This window comes from Fonticula alba, assembly GCF_000388065.1.
Source record: "Fonticula alba strain ATCC 38817 unplaced genomic scaffold supercont2.5, whole genome shotgun sequence".
NCBI lineage: Eukaryota > Rotosphaerida > Fonticulaceae > Fonticula > Fonticula alba.
The window spans coordinates 489,235-503,146 of record NW_009242975.1 but is presented as its reverse complement, the minus strand read 5'-3'; the positions used below and the strand labels follow the sequence as shown (position 1 = coordinate 503,146).

Below are 13,912 nucleotides of genomic sequence, written 5' to 3'. Positions count from 1 at the left end.
CCCGCCCCGCTGATCCTCCTGCCTCTTCTCACGCCCGCCCGCTCGTTCGGCGTTGCCCGCTCGCCCGGCCCTGCCTGCCCGCCAGTGGGCCCTCGGCGTCATTCTCTACGAGTTCCTGTATGGCGTGCCGCCCTTCCACGCGCCGACGCGCGAGCAGATTTTCGGCCGCATCGTCCTGCGGGACATCTCCTGGTCGGTGGAGTTCGCCAGCGACCTGGAGGATGTGGACGCCGGGTCGACATCGGATGCCAGCCCAAGTCGGGGCTCCACCACCACCACCACCACCACCACCACCACCACCACCACCGGGGCCGTGTCCTCGGACGACTCCGACCGGACCCTGTACGCCGAGCCCACCGACATGGCCGAAGCCGGGGGGCAGGCCATTGCCAACTTGTCGGCGCCGGCCTCGCCGGAGGCGCTGACCCCGGCGGCCGGGCTGCGCCGCGATTTGGAGGAGCAGCTGGCCACCTCCTGGTCGCAGGAGCGCCTGCACCGGATGGCGGCCGCGGCCCGGGCCGAGGCGGCGGCCGCCGTCGCCGGGCCGAGCGATGACTCGCCCGCCGGCGACCATGGGACCTTCCCCAGCCGGCGCCTGGCCACCGAGCAGCGCGGGCGCTTCCACTACCTGTCCGGGACCCTGCGCCGGGTGAAGAAGCAGCGCTGGGACCGGAACAGCAACGACTCCAGGCCCCTGTCGGGCTTTTGGTCGAATGTCCGCGGCCCGGGGGAGCTGCTGGCCTGGGAGCGGCATCACGCCGAGGAGCGCGATCGGCTGCTGCGGAATTCGCCGGACCTCGGCGGGCCCGGCGGGCCTGGCGGCGAGCCGGAGCTCCTGGCGAGGCCGATCTTCCTGCAGCCCCAGCCGCCCCTGCCGCCCATGGCCCGGGCATCGCCCTCGCCGGTGTCCGGGTCGACCTCCCTCTCGGCCTCGCACTCGCCGCTGCTGGGCCCGAGCAGCAGCATGGCCGGCGCCAGCCCCGGCGGCGAGGAGGACCTCCGCCGGCGAATGGTGGCCCTCCGGCGCCTGGGCGTTCTCCATGGCGGGGCCTCCTCCCACGGGGACTTGGACCTGCACAGCGGGGCCGGCCGCACGGCCGGGCCATCTCTGTCGGCCTTCTACAGCGACCCCTCCAACTTGCAGCTGTCGGATGGCATGGTCGGCGGCCGTGGCCGCCTGGGCAATGCCGAGCATCCGCAGCACCCGCAGACACCGTCCGCCGGCGCCAGCGGGGCCGACAGCCCGGCCACCACCCCGGCCAGCGCCCCCGGCGGGACCCCCTCCCCGAGGGCCGACCTCCGCCTGGACATCGGCCGCGCGTCGATGGGCGGCTCCAGCAGCTCCGACGGGGGGCCCATGCCGTCGGAGGAGGCCACGTACATCCCGATTTCCTGGCACTCCTACAACATCATCAACCACCTGCTGAATGCGGACCCGGAGCGCCGGCTCGGGTCCTTTGTGACCGGCGGCTCGCAGGCCGTCAAGGCCCACCGGTACTTCGGCCCCTGGCCCGGGCTCATGCTGGGCCCGGACAACAGCCCGCTGCTGGACCAGACCCCCCGGGCGCAGGGCGGATCCGGCAACTCCCCCTCGCCGCCGGTGTCGCCCGGGCGCGGGCCCGGGCAGCCGATGGCCGCCGGCGACCTGCCCGGGGGGCCGGGCGCGGGGCCCGGCTCGGCAGCCGGCAGCTCGCCGGTGTCCCCGCGCGCCGGGTCCATCCCCCGGCGCCAGCGGACCTACGGCAACCCCCGGGGCCTGCCGCAGCCGGTGTACATCTGGGAGGAGCCCCCGGAGGCGGAGCAGATCAACTGGCGGAACTTGGCCCACGCCGAGGCCTTCTTCATCCCGCGCCTGCAGGACGACGCCGATGTGTCGTACTTCGACCAGCGCGGCGTCGGCCCCATGACCGACATCGATGGCGATGACACGGACCTCACGGCGGCCACCTCGGTCGCGGCCACCATCACCACCAACACCAACACCAGTGTCACCATCACCGACACCAGTGTCACCATCACCGACAGCATGTCTATCGGCACGCCCTCCGGCGCCAGTGCTTCGGTGCCCCTGCCGGCCCCGCTGGTGGCGGGCCCGGACCCGGCGCCCGGGGACCCGGCGCCCGAGCACCCGGCGCCCGGGGACCCGGCGCCCGAGGACCCGGGCCCGGCGTCGGCCATGCCGCCCTCGGCGTCGCCCTCGCCGCCGCCGCCGCCGCCACTGCCGCCACTGCCGCCGCCGCTCGCCCTGACCACCTCCTCCAATGAGCTGCTGGCCGACAGCCTGGCCACCGGGGATGTGGCATCGTCGGAGAATTCGGAGCAGCCACGCCGGCCCCGGCTGTCGGCCTCGTCCTCCTCGCTGTCCGATGGGGACCCGCTGCTGCTGCACTATCAACTCCACCCGGCCCCCGGGCCGGCGGGCTACCTGTCATCGAGCAAGGTCCTGGGGCCGTCGCCGCTGCCGCTGCCGCCGCTGCCGCCGCCGCCGCTGCCACAGCCGCCGCAGGTGCCCCAGGGGCCGCCGCCGCCGCCGCCGCCGCCGTTGGCGCTGGTGGCACCGCGTGCGGGCCAGCCCTCGCGCGGGTCGGCCGCCTCATCATCGCCCGAGGAGGAGGCGGAGGCCCGGCGGGCGGGCCTGTCGCGCTCGTCCTCGCGCGCAATCGACTCCGGCGCCGAGGCCGACGTCTCGGAGGAGACCCTCACCCGGCCGCCGCCGCCGCCGCCGCTGCCAGCACCCTGGCCACAGGCCGGCCAGGAAGAGGCCAGCGCGCGGGCGGCCGGGCGGCCGGCCGCCGGGGGCCCCCCCGGCCGGGAGCACGGCCCCGGCGTCCTGCCGAGGCCGCCGCCACCCCTGGCGGCCCCGCCCCCGGCCGCCGGCCATGCAACCATCCACAGCTCGCGGCCGGCCACGATGGAGGCCCTCCGGGTGGCCGAGCCGCCGACGGTGGTCGTGACCCCGGCCCGGGCGCGCCCCGCGGCCCAGGCCCCACTTTCGCCGGTGGGCACGCCGCCCTCGCGGCCGGGGGCCAGCCCGGCGGCCGCCGTCAAGTTGTATCCCTGGCAGCGGGGCCGGGCGGCCTCGCCGCCGGCCGACCGCAGCGCCTCGGTCCTGCGAATCCAGGCCCAGCAATACATGCGCCGGCTGGCCGCGGCCGACGACCGCCCCGGGGCCGGCATCACCCCGGCCGGGAGCCTGTCCTCGTCGCCGGCCCCGTCGCCGGCGCCGGGCAGCCCGGCGGCCGCGCGGCAGGCCCTGTCCGGCGGCCGGTCGCTGTCCAGCCTGCTCGGCGGGTCCTCCTCGCGTGATGTCGGCTACAGCGGCCAGTCCTCCACCGATACGACCAACGGCCAGGCAAGCTCGGCCAGCCGGTCCGGCAAGATCGGCAACTACCACTCGCAAACCTTCGGCGGCAAGCGCACCGTCATGTCGGCCTCGCGGTCGGACCTGTCGCTCCTCCGGACCTTGGAGGATTACCCGGAGTCCCTGGCCGCGTCCGGGCTTTCGGCCATCTCCATGGACTCGGGGGCAGTGCTGCTGACGTCGGCCGCCTCGTCGGCCAACCTCATTGCCACGGTGCGACTGCCCTCCAGCCGGGCCACCTCGCACGAGCGGTCGGAGCCGGCGTCGGTCCTGGCGGACCTGGCGGCCGAGGCCGGGGTGCCCACCGGGGGCACTGGCTCCGCCGGGTCGGCCTCCACCGCCACGTCCTCGGCTGCGATCAGCTCGTCGGCCACCTCCGGGCCCGGGGGCTCGCTTGCGGCTGCCCCCCCGGCCGGCGGCAAATACGCCTTCGGCCAGTCGGGGCGCTACTCGACCTGGCACCACCGGGACCGGGGGGGGGCCTCGCTGGCCACCGGCAAGAGCCCGCATGCTGAGGCCCTGCTGCTTCAGGTGAACCGGTACGCCACTGGCCACGCATGCTGCATGGCCCCGAGGGTGGGTGCCCGAGCGAGCGAGCGAGTGAGAGAGAGAGAGAGAGAGACAGAGAGAGACAGAGCGAAAACGGCTGCGGGGGAAGGCGAGGCAAGTGCGAGGCAGCGAGACAGAGAAGCACAGCGGAAAAAAGCCACACCTCCGCCCCCCCCCCCCCACCCCACCCCACCCCCGGTGCAAACGTGCCTTACTGACCTGCGCTCACCACGATCCCTAGCGAGGCCGTGGTGCCCGCTTCCTCGTCCGAGAGCGAGGTGGGCGACAGCAGCCAGGCGGCGCTGGCCGCCAGCACGGCCAGCGCCGTCGCCACCGGGTCCCCGCCCCCCTCGCCGGCGGCGGCGGCAGCGTCGGCCGGCCGGTCGAGCACCGACCGCGCGACCCGGCGCTCGGCCGCGCCGCGCAGCCCGGCCGCCAGCCCGCGCCTGGCGGCCGGCACCTCCGCCGTGCCGGGCCCGATCGCCGTGCCGGGCCCGATCGCCGGGCCCTCGACGCCCGTGTCGCCGGACCCGGGCACCCGTGGCCTGGGCCGCGGCCGGCGGCTGGCTCCCCAGGCCGCGGCCCTGTCCACGGCGCCGGCCAAGCGCCCCAGCCCGCTGCGCACCGGGGCCGTCTACTCGGCCGAGGCCCAGGCCACCGAGTCGCAGTCGGACTCGGGGGCTCTGTCCGGCTCGGGCCCGACCCCGACCCCGACCGGGGTCTTCAGTGATGCCGGCCGGCCGGTGGTGCGGCTGGACCTGCCGCCGGCCGGCATGGACGCGGAGCCCGGCCGCCGGCCGCCGCCGCCCTCCACCCCCAACACACCGCTGGAGAGCTCGGCCCCGGCCGGCGAGGGAGGTCCCCCGGCCCGGCGGCCGGCCGGTGAGGCAGCCGCCCCGGGCCCGGCCCCCACGGCCCGGCCACCGGCAGGACCAATGGGCGGCCTGCCCTCGCAGGACCGGGCGCCGCATGCGGCGTCCAGCGGCCCGGCCGCCGACCAGCCCTCCCGCCCATCGGCCGCCGGGGGGGCGTCCTCCGCCACCGGGGGCGGGACCTCCACCACGCCGGACCCCCCGAGCACCAGCACCAGCGCCAGCACCAGCACCACCTCCGGCGCCGGCGCCGGCGCCGGCGCCGGCGCCGGGCGAAGCCCCCTGCAGGTGGCCAGCCCCCTGGCCACCTCACGGCCGCACCTGGCCGCCGGGGTCATCACCTCCGGCGGCACGGCGGCCGGGGGGCCGGCGGCCGGGGCCGGGCCGGCGCCCCCGCGCCCCGGCTCGCCGCTCCCCCCGCGCACCCCGTCCGAGTCCTCGTCGGCCACCCTGTCCGGGCTGTCGGCCACCGGCAGCGGCCTGGTCAGCGCCACGCCCTCCATGACGTCCATGGTGCCGGCCCTGGTCGGGACCGGGGCCGGGCTCCGGTGCACCATGTGCGGCAGCACCAGCTGCCCGACGGTCTCCTCCGGCGGGGGCTTCATGCTTGGCGAGTGCTCCGGCTTCGGGTACCGGAATTATGGCGTCCTGCGGGAGGACAACCTGCTGCTGGCCCGGCGCCTGTCCACCTCCTCCCCCAGTGGCCTGTCCAACATCAAGTCCCTGGTGACGACCCCGGTTTCGACCTCCTCCTCGCCGACCTCCTCCTCCTCGCCGATGGGCGGCTTCGCCAGCACGAGTGTCCCCGCGGCCGGGGGCGCCTGGCTCGGGCCCGGCGCCAGCGGCCCCAATGCCCCGGCCACCAGCTCGCCCTTCAACCCCGAGCGCCGGGGCAGCATCGGGTCCGGCACATCCAGCCCCGGGGCCCGGCGAGCCAGCTTCAGCGGCCAGCATCGCCCGGGGCCCGGGACCGCGGCCGCCCCGAGCACCAGCGACCTGGGCGGCCTGAGCAGCGCCGGGTCCCCCGGGGCCCCCGGGGCCCTGGGGCACATCCTTTCGCCGCTGGGCCCGGGCCCGGGGCCCGGCTCCGGCGGCCCCGGCCCCGGGCCGCACCATGTGCGCAGCATCAGCACCGGCAACCCGTCGCTGCTCCTGCAACACCCGCACCTGGCCCCCGGGGCCGGGCCACCGAGCGGCATCGTCACGCCGGTGCCCCTCGCGGAACCCCCGACGCAGCAGCACTATGGCGGACCCCCGGCCGCCGGTCCCGGCCCCGGCAGCCAGGCCCACTTCCACCCCCATGCCTCGTCGGGCTTCCCCCCGTCGCAGGCGCCCTCCTCGGCCAGCTCCTCGGCCAGCGGCCTGGACAGCCCGTGGACCGGGCTGGCTCCGCCGCCGCCGCCGACCCCCGGCATCCGGCGCAATGTCTCGCCGCCGATGCTGTCCCCCGGCGGCCCGGGCCTGTCGCCGCTGGCTCTGAATGCCGCCGGCCTGCCGAGCGGCTCGCTGTCCGACCGGTCGCACTCGCCCACGGCCGTGTACCACCCCTTTGCCGGGCCCTACCCGGCAGCCGGCCACCCGACCGCCACGCACCGGGGCCCGCGCACGGGCATCTGCCGGTCCACGAGCGCCAGCGAATTTGCCCCCTTCCTCTCGGCGCCCCCCTCGTCCCCGCTGTCGGAGTACCCGTGCAGCGCCCGGTCCAGCGGGTCGTCCTCCTTCTCGGCGCACCTGTCCGACATGGCTGGCAGTCGGCCGACCACGCCCGGCGGCGGCGGCGGCGGCGGCGGCGGCGGCGGCGGCGGCGGACCCGCCGGCGGCAGTCGCCACGACCCGCTGGACACCGGCTTCTGGTACCAGGCCCCCGGCGGGGGGCAAGGCCCGTCGCCGTATGGCGGGCATCCGCCCCCGCTGGCGCCGGCCCCGGTGCCCGGCGGCCCGGCACCCGGCCGCATGTTTGGCATCGGCGAGTCGGACACCTCCTCCGGCGAGGCGGCGCAGCTGGCACGGACGCTGGACCCGGCACTGGCCGCCGCGGCCGCCGGGCCCCGGCCATCCCCCTCCTGCTCCTCGTCCCCCCACTCGGCCGGCATCGCGCGGTCGTCCTCCTCCTCGTCGGTGGCCTCGATGTCGGCCGCCTCGCCGCCCGGGTATCCCCCCCGGTCGGGCCACCACCGGGCCAACCACCGGCCGGACGACTTGCTGCCCCTGCTGCCGGCCGGGGAGTACGGCCCGGCCGGGCCGCCCGGCAGCGTCGGCATCAGCCCCAGCTCCCTCGGGGCGCCCGGGCCCTCGGCCGGGGGCGGGGGGGCCCTTCGGCGGAACTTCTCCTCCGGCTCGCTGCACCGGTTCCACTTGCAGGGGACCGGCCCGACCGGCATCGGGCCCGGCGGCATCACCGGCGCCGGCACCATCCCCGGGCCGCCGCGGACCACGACCACGCCGCGTACGCCGCGCACCCCGCGCACCCCGCGCACCCCGCTGGGCCAGTCCAAGTTCTGGGTGACCGGGTCCTCCTCGGCCTTGAACTCGCCCCAGGGCTGGCGCTCGGCCGCCGGGGCCTGGCGCAGCCCCGACGAATCGTCCCCCCTGTCGGACTTCCCCGGGGCCGGGCCACCGATGGCCGACGGGCCGGACGGGGCCGGGACCCCGCCCCCGGGCCCGGCCCAGCATGCCCCCTTCCTGGCCACGGTGCCCGGGCCGCGACACCACCGGTCCCAATCGGCCGTGCTGGCCCCGGGCCCCGGCGACCCGGCCTCCCACCCATACATGCAGCTTCACCACCAGCAGCAGCAGCAGCTGCAGCAGCTCCAGCTCCAGCAGCAGGGCTACCACCAGCCCTTCGCCTGGCGGGCCCCCCGGCGTGGGTCCATCTCCTCCGTGTCGGAGTACGCCTCGCGCGGGGGCGGGCCCGGGGGCAGTGGCCCAGGCGCCCGGATGCCCGGCGGCCAGCCGGGCCCCTCGATCGCCATCACGTCGCCCCTCCGCCCGGCCGGCCTCGGCCCCGGCCCCGGCCCCGGGCCCGGACCCGGGGAGGACGCCTTCATCCTGGGGTCCTCGCGGTCCGGCTCGCCCTGCTCATCGTCCGCCTCCTCCACGGCATCCTCCTCCTCGTCGTCCGGCGGCGGGCCGGGCCTGATCCGCGGGCCCGGCAGCGGGCTCCTCTATTCCCTGTCGGGGCCATTGCTCCTGGCCAGCGTGCCCACCGGGCCGCCCATGCACCCGGTCCCGGAAGGCGGCCCGGTGGACGCGGCCACCGGGTGGACGGCCGTCGGGCAATTCCTGCCCCGCGTCGAGCCGGACTCCGACGGCGAGGACCCGGCCGCCGGGCAGCCCTTCCAGCTGTCGCAGATGTCGCCCCGCACGGCGGCCGAGGCGGCCAGCAACCTGCTGCAGGCCCGGCTGGCGGGCAGCCGCGCGGCGCGAATCGCCCGCCGCCTGCTGGCCCTGCGGGCCCCGCGGCTCCTGACGGCCCTCATTTGCGACACGGTCACCGACAATGCCACCTACCTGAAGGACCTGCTCATGGGGGCCTGCCTTGGGGACCAGGAACTCGCCAGGCCCCGGCGCCCGGGCGCCTTGGACTCGTCGCCGCACCGGCCGCCCGGCCACCTGCCTGCCGCCCTGGCCATGGCCGGTGATGCCCCGGCAGGCGGCACGGCGCCGGGCACCATGGCCATCGGCACCGTGTCCTGCGGCGAGGCAAAGGGCATTCGCTGCGACACCGCCGAGGCCCAGGGCAGCCTGCCTGCCATGCGGGACGGCCCGCAGCCGGTTCCCTTGGCCAGCCCGAGGCACATGAGCTCGCCCGGCATGGGGCCCGGCCCCGGCTTCGAGGCGCCGGACCCGGCGGCCGTCGACCCCTCGGTCTCGTCGGACTTGCATGCCGTCAGCTCGACCTATGTGGCTGGCGACATCTCCCTCGGCCCGGCAACCGGCCTGCCGCGGCCCGCCCCCCGGGGGTCGTCCCCCCGGCCGGAGGCCGCCCCGGTGTGGCCCAGGCCTCCGGCCACGCCAGACCCCCCGGGCGGCTATCAGCGCCTTCCGGCGCGGCTGTGCCACCTGACCTATATCTTCCACCGGGTGGACATGCTCCGGTCGGTGGTCGGCAGCCTGGAGCTGACTCTCGGGTCGGGGTCTGGCTGCGAGGAGCCGCTGATCATCGTCGACGGCTACGCGGCGCGCGTCGTCCACGAGCATCCCCTCTCCTCGCCGTGCTCCAGTGCCGGGTGTGGTGAGAGCAGCTCCCATCACCAACAGTCGCAGCCGCAGCCGCAGCCGGATTCCCTTCACCATTACCCAAGCTCCCCGCCGCCGGGCCACCCAGGCCAGACTTCCAGCTCCAGTGCACCCAGGCCGGGCGACCTTCACCACAATCATCCGCATCATCATCCTCATCACCACCACCATCACCATCACCACCACCACCATCACCACCACCACCACCACCACCAGCAGCAGCAGCAGCAGCAGCAGCAGCAGCAATGGTGCTCCAGGTCGCCGAGCATGGACATCTCCCTGCAGGACCTCTCGCCATCGGCCTCGGGCAGCCTGGTCAGCCTGCCCAGCATGGGGGATCTGTCCCTGAGCTCGCGGCATGTTGAGACCTGCAACTTTTGCGCCGGCCGGATCTTGGTCGAAGTGCCGGGCGGCGGGCTCGGCCCCGCGCGCCCCCGGTCACTGGACCCTGCCCGGCCCACCTCCGAGGAAGACCACTTCAATGATCGCCTGGAATTGTCTCGGCGCCTGGACATCATGCCCAATACCTCGTCCATGTTCTTGCTGCCCCACGGCCAGAACGTGGCCCTGGCGGATGCGGCCCCGGGCCCGGAGCCGCCTCCCTCGCCGTGTCCCCTGAGCCTGGACGACCTGCAGGACACATCGGGCTTCCGGCTGGGCCGGCGCAATGACACGCCGCCGGAGGAACTCGACCCCTTCTCCTCCATCATAGGCCTGCTGTACCATCGCCACAACATGAAGGGCCCGGCCCTGGGCGGGCCCCGGCAGTGGGGGCCCCACCTGCCAGGCATCGGCCGGCGCCACGACCTGGCCAACCTCATCGGCGGGCAGCCCATCAAAAATTGGCTGTTCTGGATCCGCGAGGTGGAGCAGGTTGACGAGGAGAATGACACCCTGGGCGATGAATGCCTGTGCCTGGACTATCAGAGGCCCGTCAACAAGTGGAACATCATCTTCGTGGATTGTGACCGCCGCCCGGAGACCGTGTGCGCCGTGCTGCGCATTCTCCAGTACGTGATATGCCTGTGGGTGGTGGGTCGGGGTGGGGGGATCGGGGCCGTCTTTTGCCCTGCGCCTGCTGGGTCTGCTACGGGTCGACCGAGAGAGCAGACCATCATACATCCTTGGATTCTGGCTAACCCGCCTCCTCCTTCTCGCCTCCCCTCGCCTCATCTCTCCCCTCTCCTCCTCTTCCCTCGTCCATCCCTTTCCCTGCCCCTCCGACTCTCGTGGATAGATCCACCCGCGGGCCGAATCGAAACGCCAAGGTGGTCGCCGCCTTGACCATCACAACTGCCCTCAGCCGACAGGGGTACCATTATGTGTGCTCGGAGTGCCATCGCCCCCCGGAGGGGCCGTTGCCAGGGCGCCGGGTGCCGCCTCCCCCATCGGCCCGGGGGCCGGCATCCGACGAGGGAGGGGCTGCCACCACAACCCGCTCGGATGAGCCCCAGCCGCCGGTGGTGGACTTCTGCAAGTGCGACCACCGCCACGATCAAGAGGCCGTCCTGCGGCGGCTGGAGCCCTCGTGGAAGCGAAAATTCGACCAGCGCACGGAGGCCCTGGAGCAGCGCTTCCCCGGACTCTTCCATGCCTTTATTCGCAAGCCCTACCGGGTGGAGGATCTGTCACTGCTAGAACGGACCCTGCTGGCCGGGCATCGGTCCAGCCCGTTGGTGCACACCCAGACCACGCTCCATCCTGCGGATATCTGAACACAAAGGCCCGCGCGCGCGCGCGCGCTCACACACACACACAATGCCCTAGGCTTAGGCATAGACATTTTCCCTCCCTGCCCCCGCCCGCTGCGCCCCATCCATCTCGCTGTTCTGGGCCTGTGTGTGATGTGACACCCCTCCCCCCCCCCCCTGGGCAGCGGAAAAGCCCTTGCCTGTTGCGCCCTCCCCGGTGTCCGTCGAGTTGGTCGGCAAGGGCGAGGTCCAAGCAGAGAATGGGGGGCATTTCACTTGAACCGGCGCCATGGTCCCTCTCGGCTTCGGTCGCGGGGATGCCCAAGCGCAGTAGAGGCAGGGAGGCCGGCGAGAGGGGGGCACACGAGAGGCCCAGAAAATACACACGGTTTACATGCAAGCCCGCCCCACGTATTCGCACACGCCCTCACGAACGCGCTCGAGACGAGGGAGCACCTTTAACCGAGGTCCGAATATTCTTAACCCATGTGTGCGCGTGATCGGGTTCTGGTTTCTGAGCGTGCTGCTCCCTCGAAGAATCCGCCGGCCGCCCAGCGACGACCTTGTTCAGGGCCCGGGGGGGGGCAATGGCAGGCCGGGGGTGTGATGGGATCCAGCTCGGCACAGCGGAAAAAGGGGGGACGGGGCGGGGGACGGGGGGCGACGGCACAGGGGATAGACCGGCTGGCTTTCCGGGCCAGGTGTGCGCTGGGCCGCGCATCGGGTGCACACCTGCCGGGTGGTGGGCGCGCGCACTGGCCACCCTGCCCCGAATGGCCGGCGGGAGCCGGCGGAAGCACGGGTGTGTACGCTCTAGCCGGTGGGGCATGGTTGGCCGCGCCGCTCCGGCCGCCGCCCAGCAAGGCCAAAGAAGAGCTCGGCCAGTGCGGCCGCGAGGATCATTACCGGGAAATGAAGACCCCTCGGCCACGGGCGGACCCCCCACCGGAGGGGGGGGGGGGGGGGGGGAATCCCCCGCCCCCGGGGGGGTGGGGGGGGGGACCGGGAGTCGGTGACAGGGGGGCTGCGGGGTGGGAGCAGTTATTACCCGGCGCCGGGGGCTGACTCCCACACCCTGTTCTCTCTGTGCCAGTCGCCGCCTCCGGCCGGCCGGCCGGCCGGCCCCGGGCGAGAAGGCGTCCTGGGGACGACTGCCTTGCAGGCTGGCAAATCGATCGACACCCGGTGGAATATTGGCCCTTTTTTATGTGGGTCAATGTGGCACATAGCCATCTGGTGGGTGTTTCCTTCTGCCCGGAGTCTCCGCCCCTGCGCTATCCGACACACGGGCACTTTCACCGGCACCCACAGGGGCGGGGGCACCTGGTTAAACAGGCACACCGGCGTCCCGTCGCCATATCCCCCGGGGGCGCCTCCGGGCGCTGAGGCATGCGGGGGCGCAATCCACCCCCCGTCCTTCGCTCGGCAAGGGCAGCGGCGAGCTCTCGTGCCCCCCACACGAAGGCGAGGGCAAAAAAGAAAAAAGACCCCGAGGCAGGGAGGGCAAGTGCATGCCCGAGGCGGGACGTCCTCTTTGCAGGCAATTGCCCGTGTGGACCCCGGGGCGAGACTTCTCCACACACGCCGGGGCCGCCCCCCCCCCCCCCGTCCCCCCTCCCTCCGCTGAGAGGGGCGGGGGCGTCGCCGCGGGCCCCACGGCCCGCCGCGGGAGCCAGCGATCGGCGCGAGAGAAGGCACCTAGTCCCGGTCCCGCCGGGTGGGATCCGCTGACAGTGGGGGCACGGCGCCCTGGGTGCCTTCACACCCCGGGAGCCGGGGGCGGGGGCGGGGGACTCGCCGAGCCATCGGGACTCGGGCGGGGCAGGCTGCCGGGCCCTGGCCAAGGCGCCTGGTGCATCGCGCGCGACTCCTCCCTGGGCGAGAGAGCCCTGACAGTTGGCCAGGGCCAACGCGCGCGCACCTTCCCAGCCTTCCACGCAACAGAGCTTGGCCGGAAGTCCCGAGGGCGGGGAGGCAAGCGGGCGCTCTCTTTCCGGCAGTCCGTCGCCTGCCCCCGGTGTCGGGCCGCATAGTGCTGGGGTCTGTGACGGGGCGGAGGCGGGCATCTCGCACCATGTCCCCCCCCCCCGTCCAGGATCGGGGGAGACACGGCCGGCCCGGGCCGCCGCGCATGCGCGCGCACATCAGCGCGCACACATGCACATGCACACGCCACTGGGAACCCGGGGGCGGGAGGGGGGGGCAGGGGCAGGCTCGAGCCCAGGTCCCGCTGCGAACCCGGGGCCCGCGGGTGTGTCGCCCCCGCCTGCATGCTTGAATACGCGCGCGCGCGCGCGCTCGCGCTCGCACCACCCAGTCCCATCATGTACCAGCGGAAGGGTGTGTGCCCGCTTCGGGCGAAAGGGCGCGCGCGCGCTCGCGCACATAACTGGGCCAGCAAGGGGGTGGCGGCCGGTGCCCCACGCCCCCGGGAGGAGCCCGAGGCCGAGGGCACCAGGGCGCTCCGGCCTCGGGCGCGGCATTCCTCCCGCTCCCGCCCCGGCCCGTGGCTGCTGGCCCGGGCCGGGACAAGTTGGTGTGCGAGTGGATCATGAGTTAGCAGCCCCACATGCAATGGGGCGCTGGTCTGCCCGCGAACGCGGGCGCGCATGTGCCTGCCTCCCCACTCCATGTGAGCGGCCAGGCACACCGCGCACCGCTCACCGCACACCGCATACACACACAGACACACACACAGACACACAGACACACAGACACACACACATACACGCGCGCCCCCAGTCGCTGCAGGGTCGCGTGCAGCGTGCGAGCGCTCCATCAGCCAACAGCGCGGCTGGAATTAGACCCGCCGCCCCCCGGTCCCCGCCCCCCGTCCCCGCGCCCCTGGCCCCGCCCTCCCCCTCGGGGGCCGGCCCACAGATCAAATGAATCGCCAGGTCGTTCTCCCCACCTTCCCGGCCGGCAGACCCAACCCCGACGCAAGGGCGCACGTCCCCGCGCGCCGGTGGGGACAAGGGCGCGGCCGTGCCCGAAGGGCAACTGCCTCGGCATGCCCCGCCTCGACCGGCGGGGCTCCGACATACAAACTCCCCCACCTCCCCGTCTCTGCTTTCCCCTCGCCCCCCCCCCTCCCCCTCTCCTTCCCTCCCCCCTATATCCCTCCCTCTCTCCCTGTCTCTTCGTCTCCCCTCTCTCCGCTGTCCGGTCCCGCGTCGCATCTCGCTCCCCCCCCTCCCCCC

General features: G+C 74.5%; 1 protein-coding gene across 1 annotated transcript in view; it reads left to right on the top strand.

Moving 5' to 3' along the window:
- H696_03312 (AGC/MAST/MAST protein kinase) overlaps nt 1-10,772 on the top strand; it is a gene marked incomplete at its 5' end in the record, with an annotated part of 21,934 nt that extends 11,162 nt beyond the window's left edge. Inside the window, 3 exons of the mRNA XM_009497170.1 lie at nt 86-3,900; nt 4,152-10,031; nt 10,259-10,772. Coding sequence (XP_009495445.1) covers nt 86-3,900; nt 4,152-10,031; nt 10,259-10,736 — 10,173 coding nt within the window. The 3' untranslated portion in view covers nt 10,737-10,772. The remainder of the gene's footprint in view (nt 1-85; nt 3,901-4,151; nt 10,032-10,258) is intronic.
- Between the last annotated feature and the right edge of the window lie 3,140 nt (nt 10,773-13,912).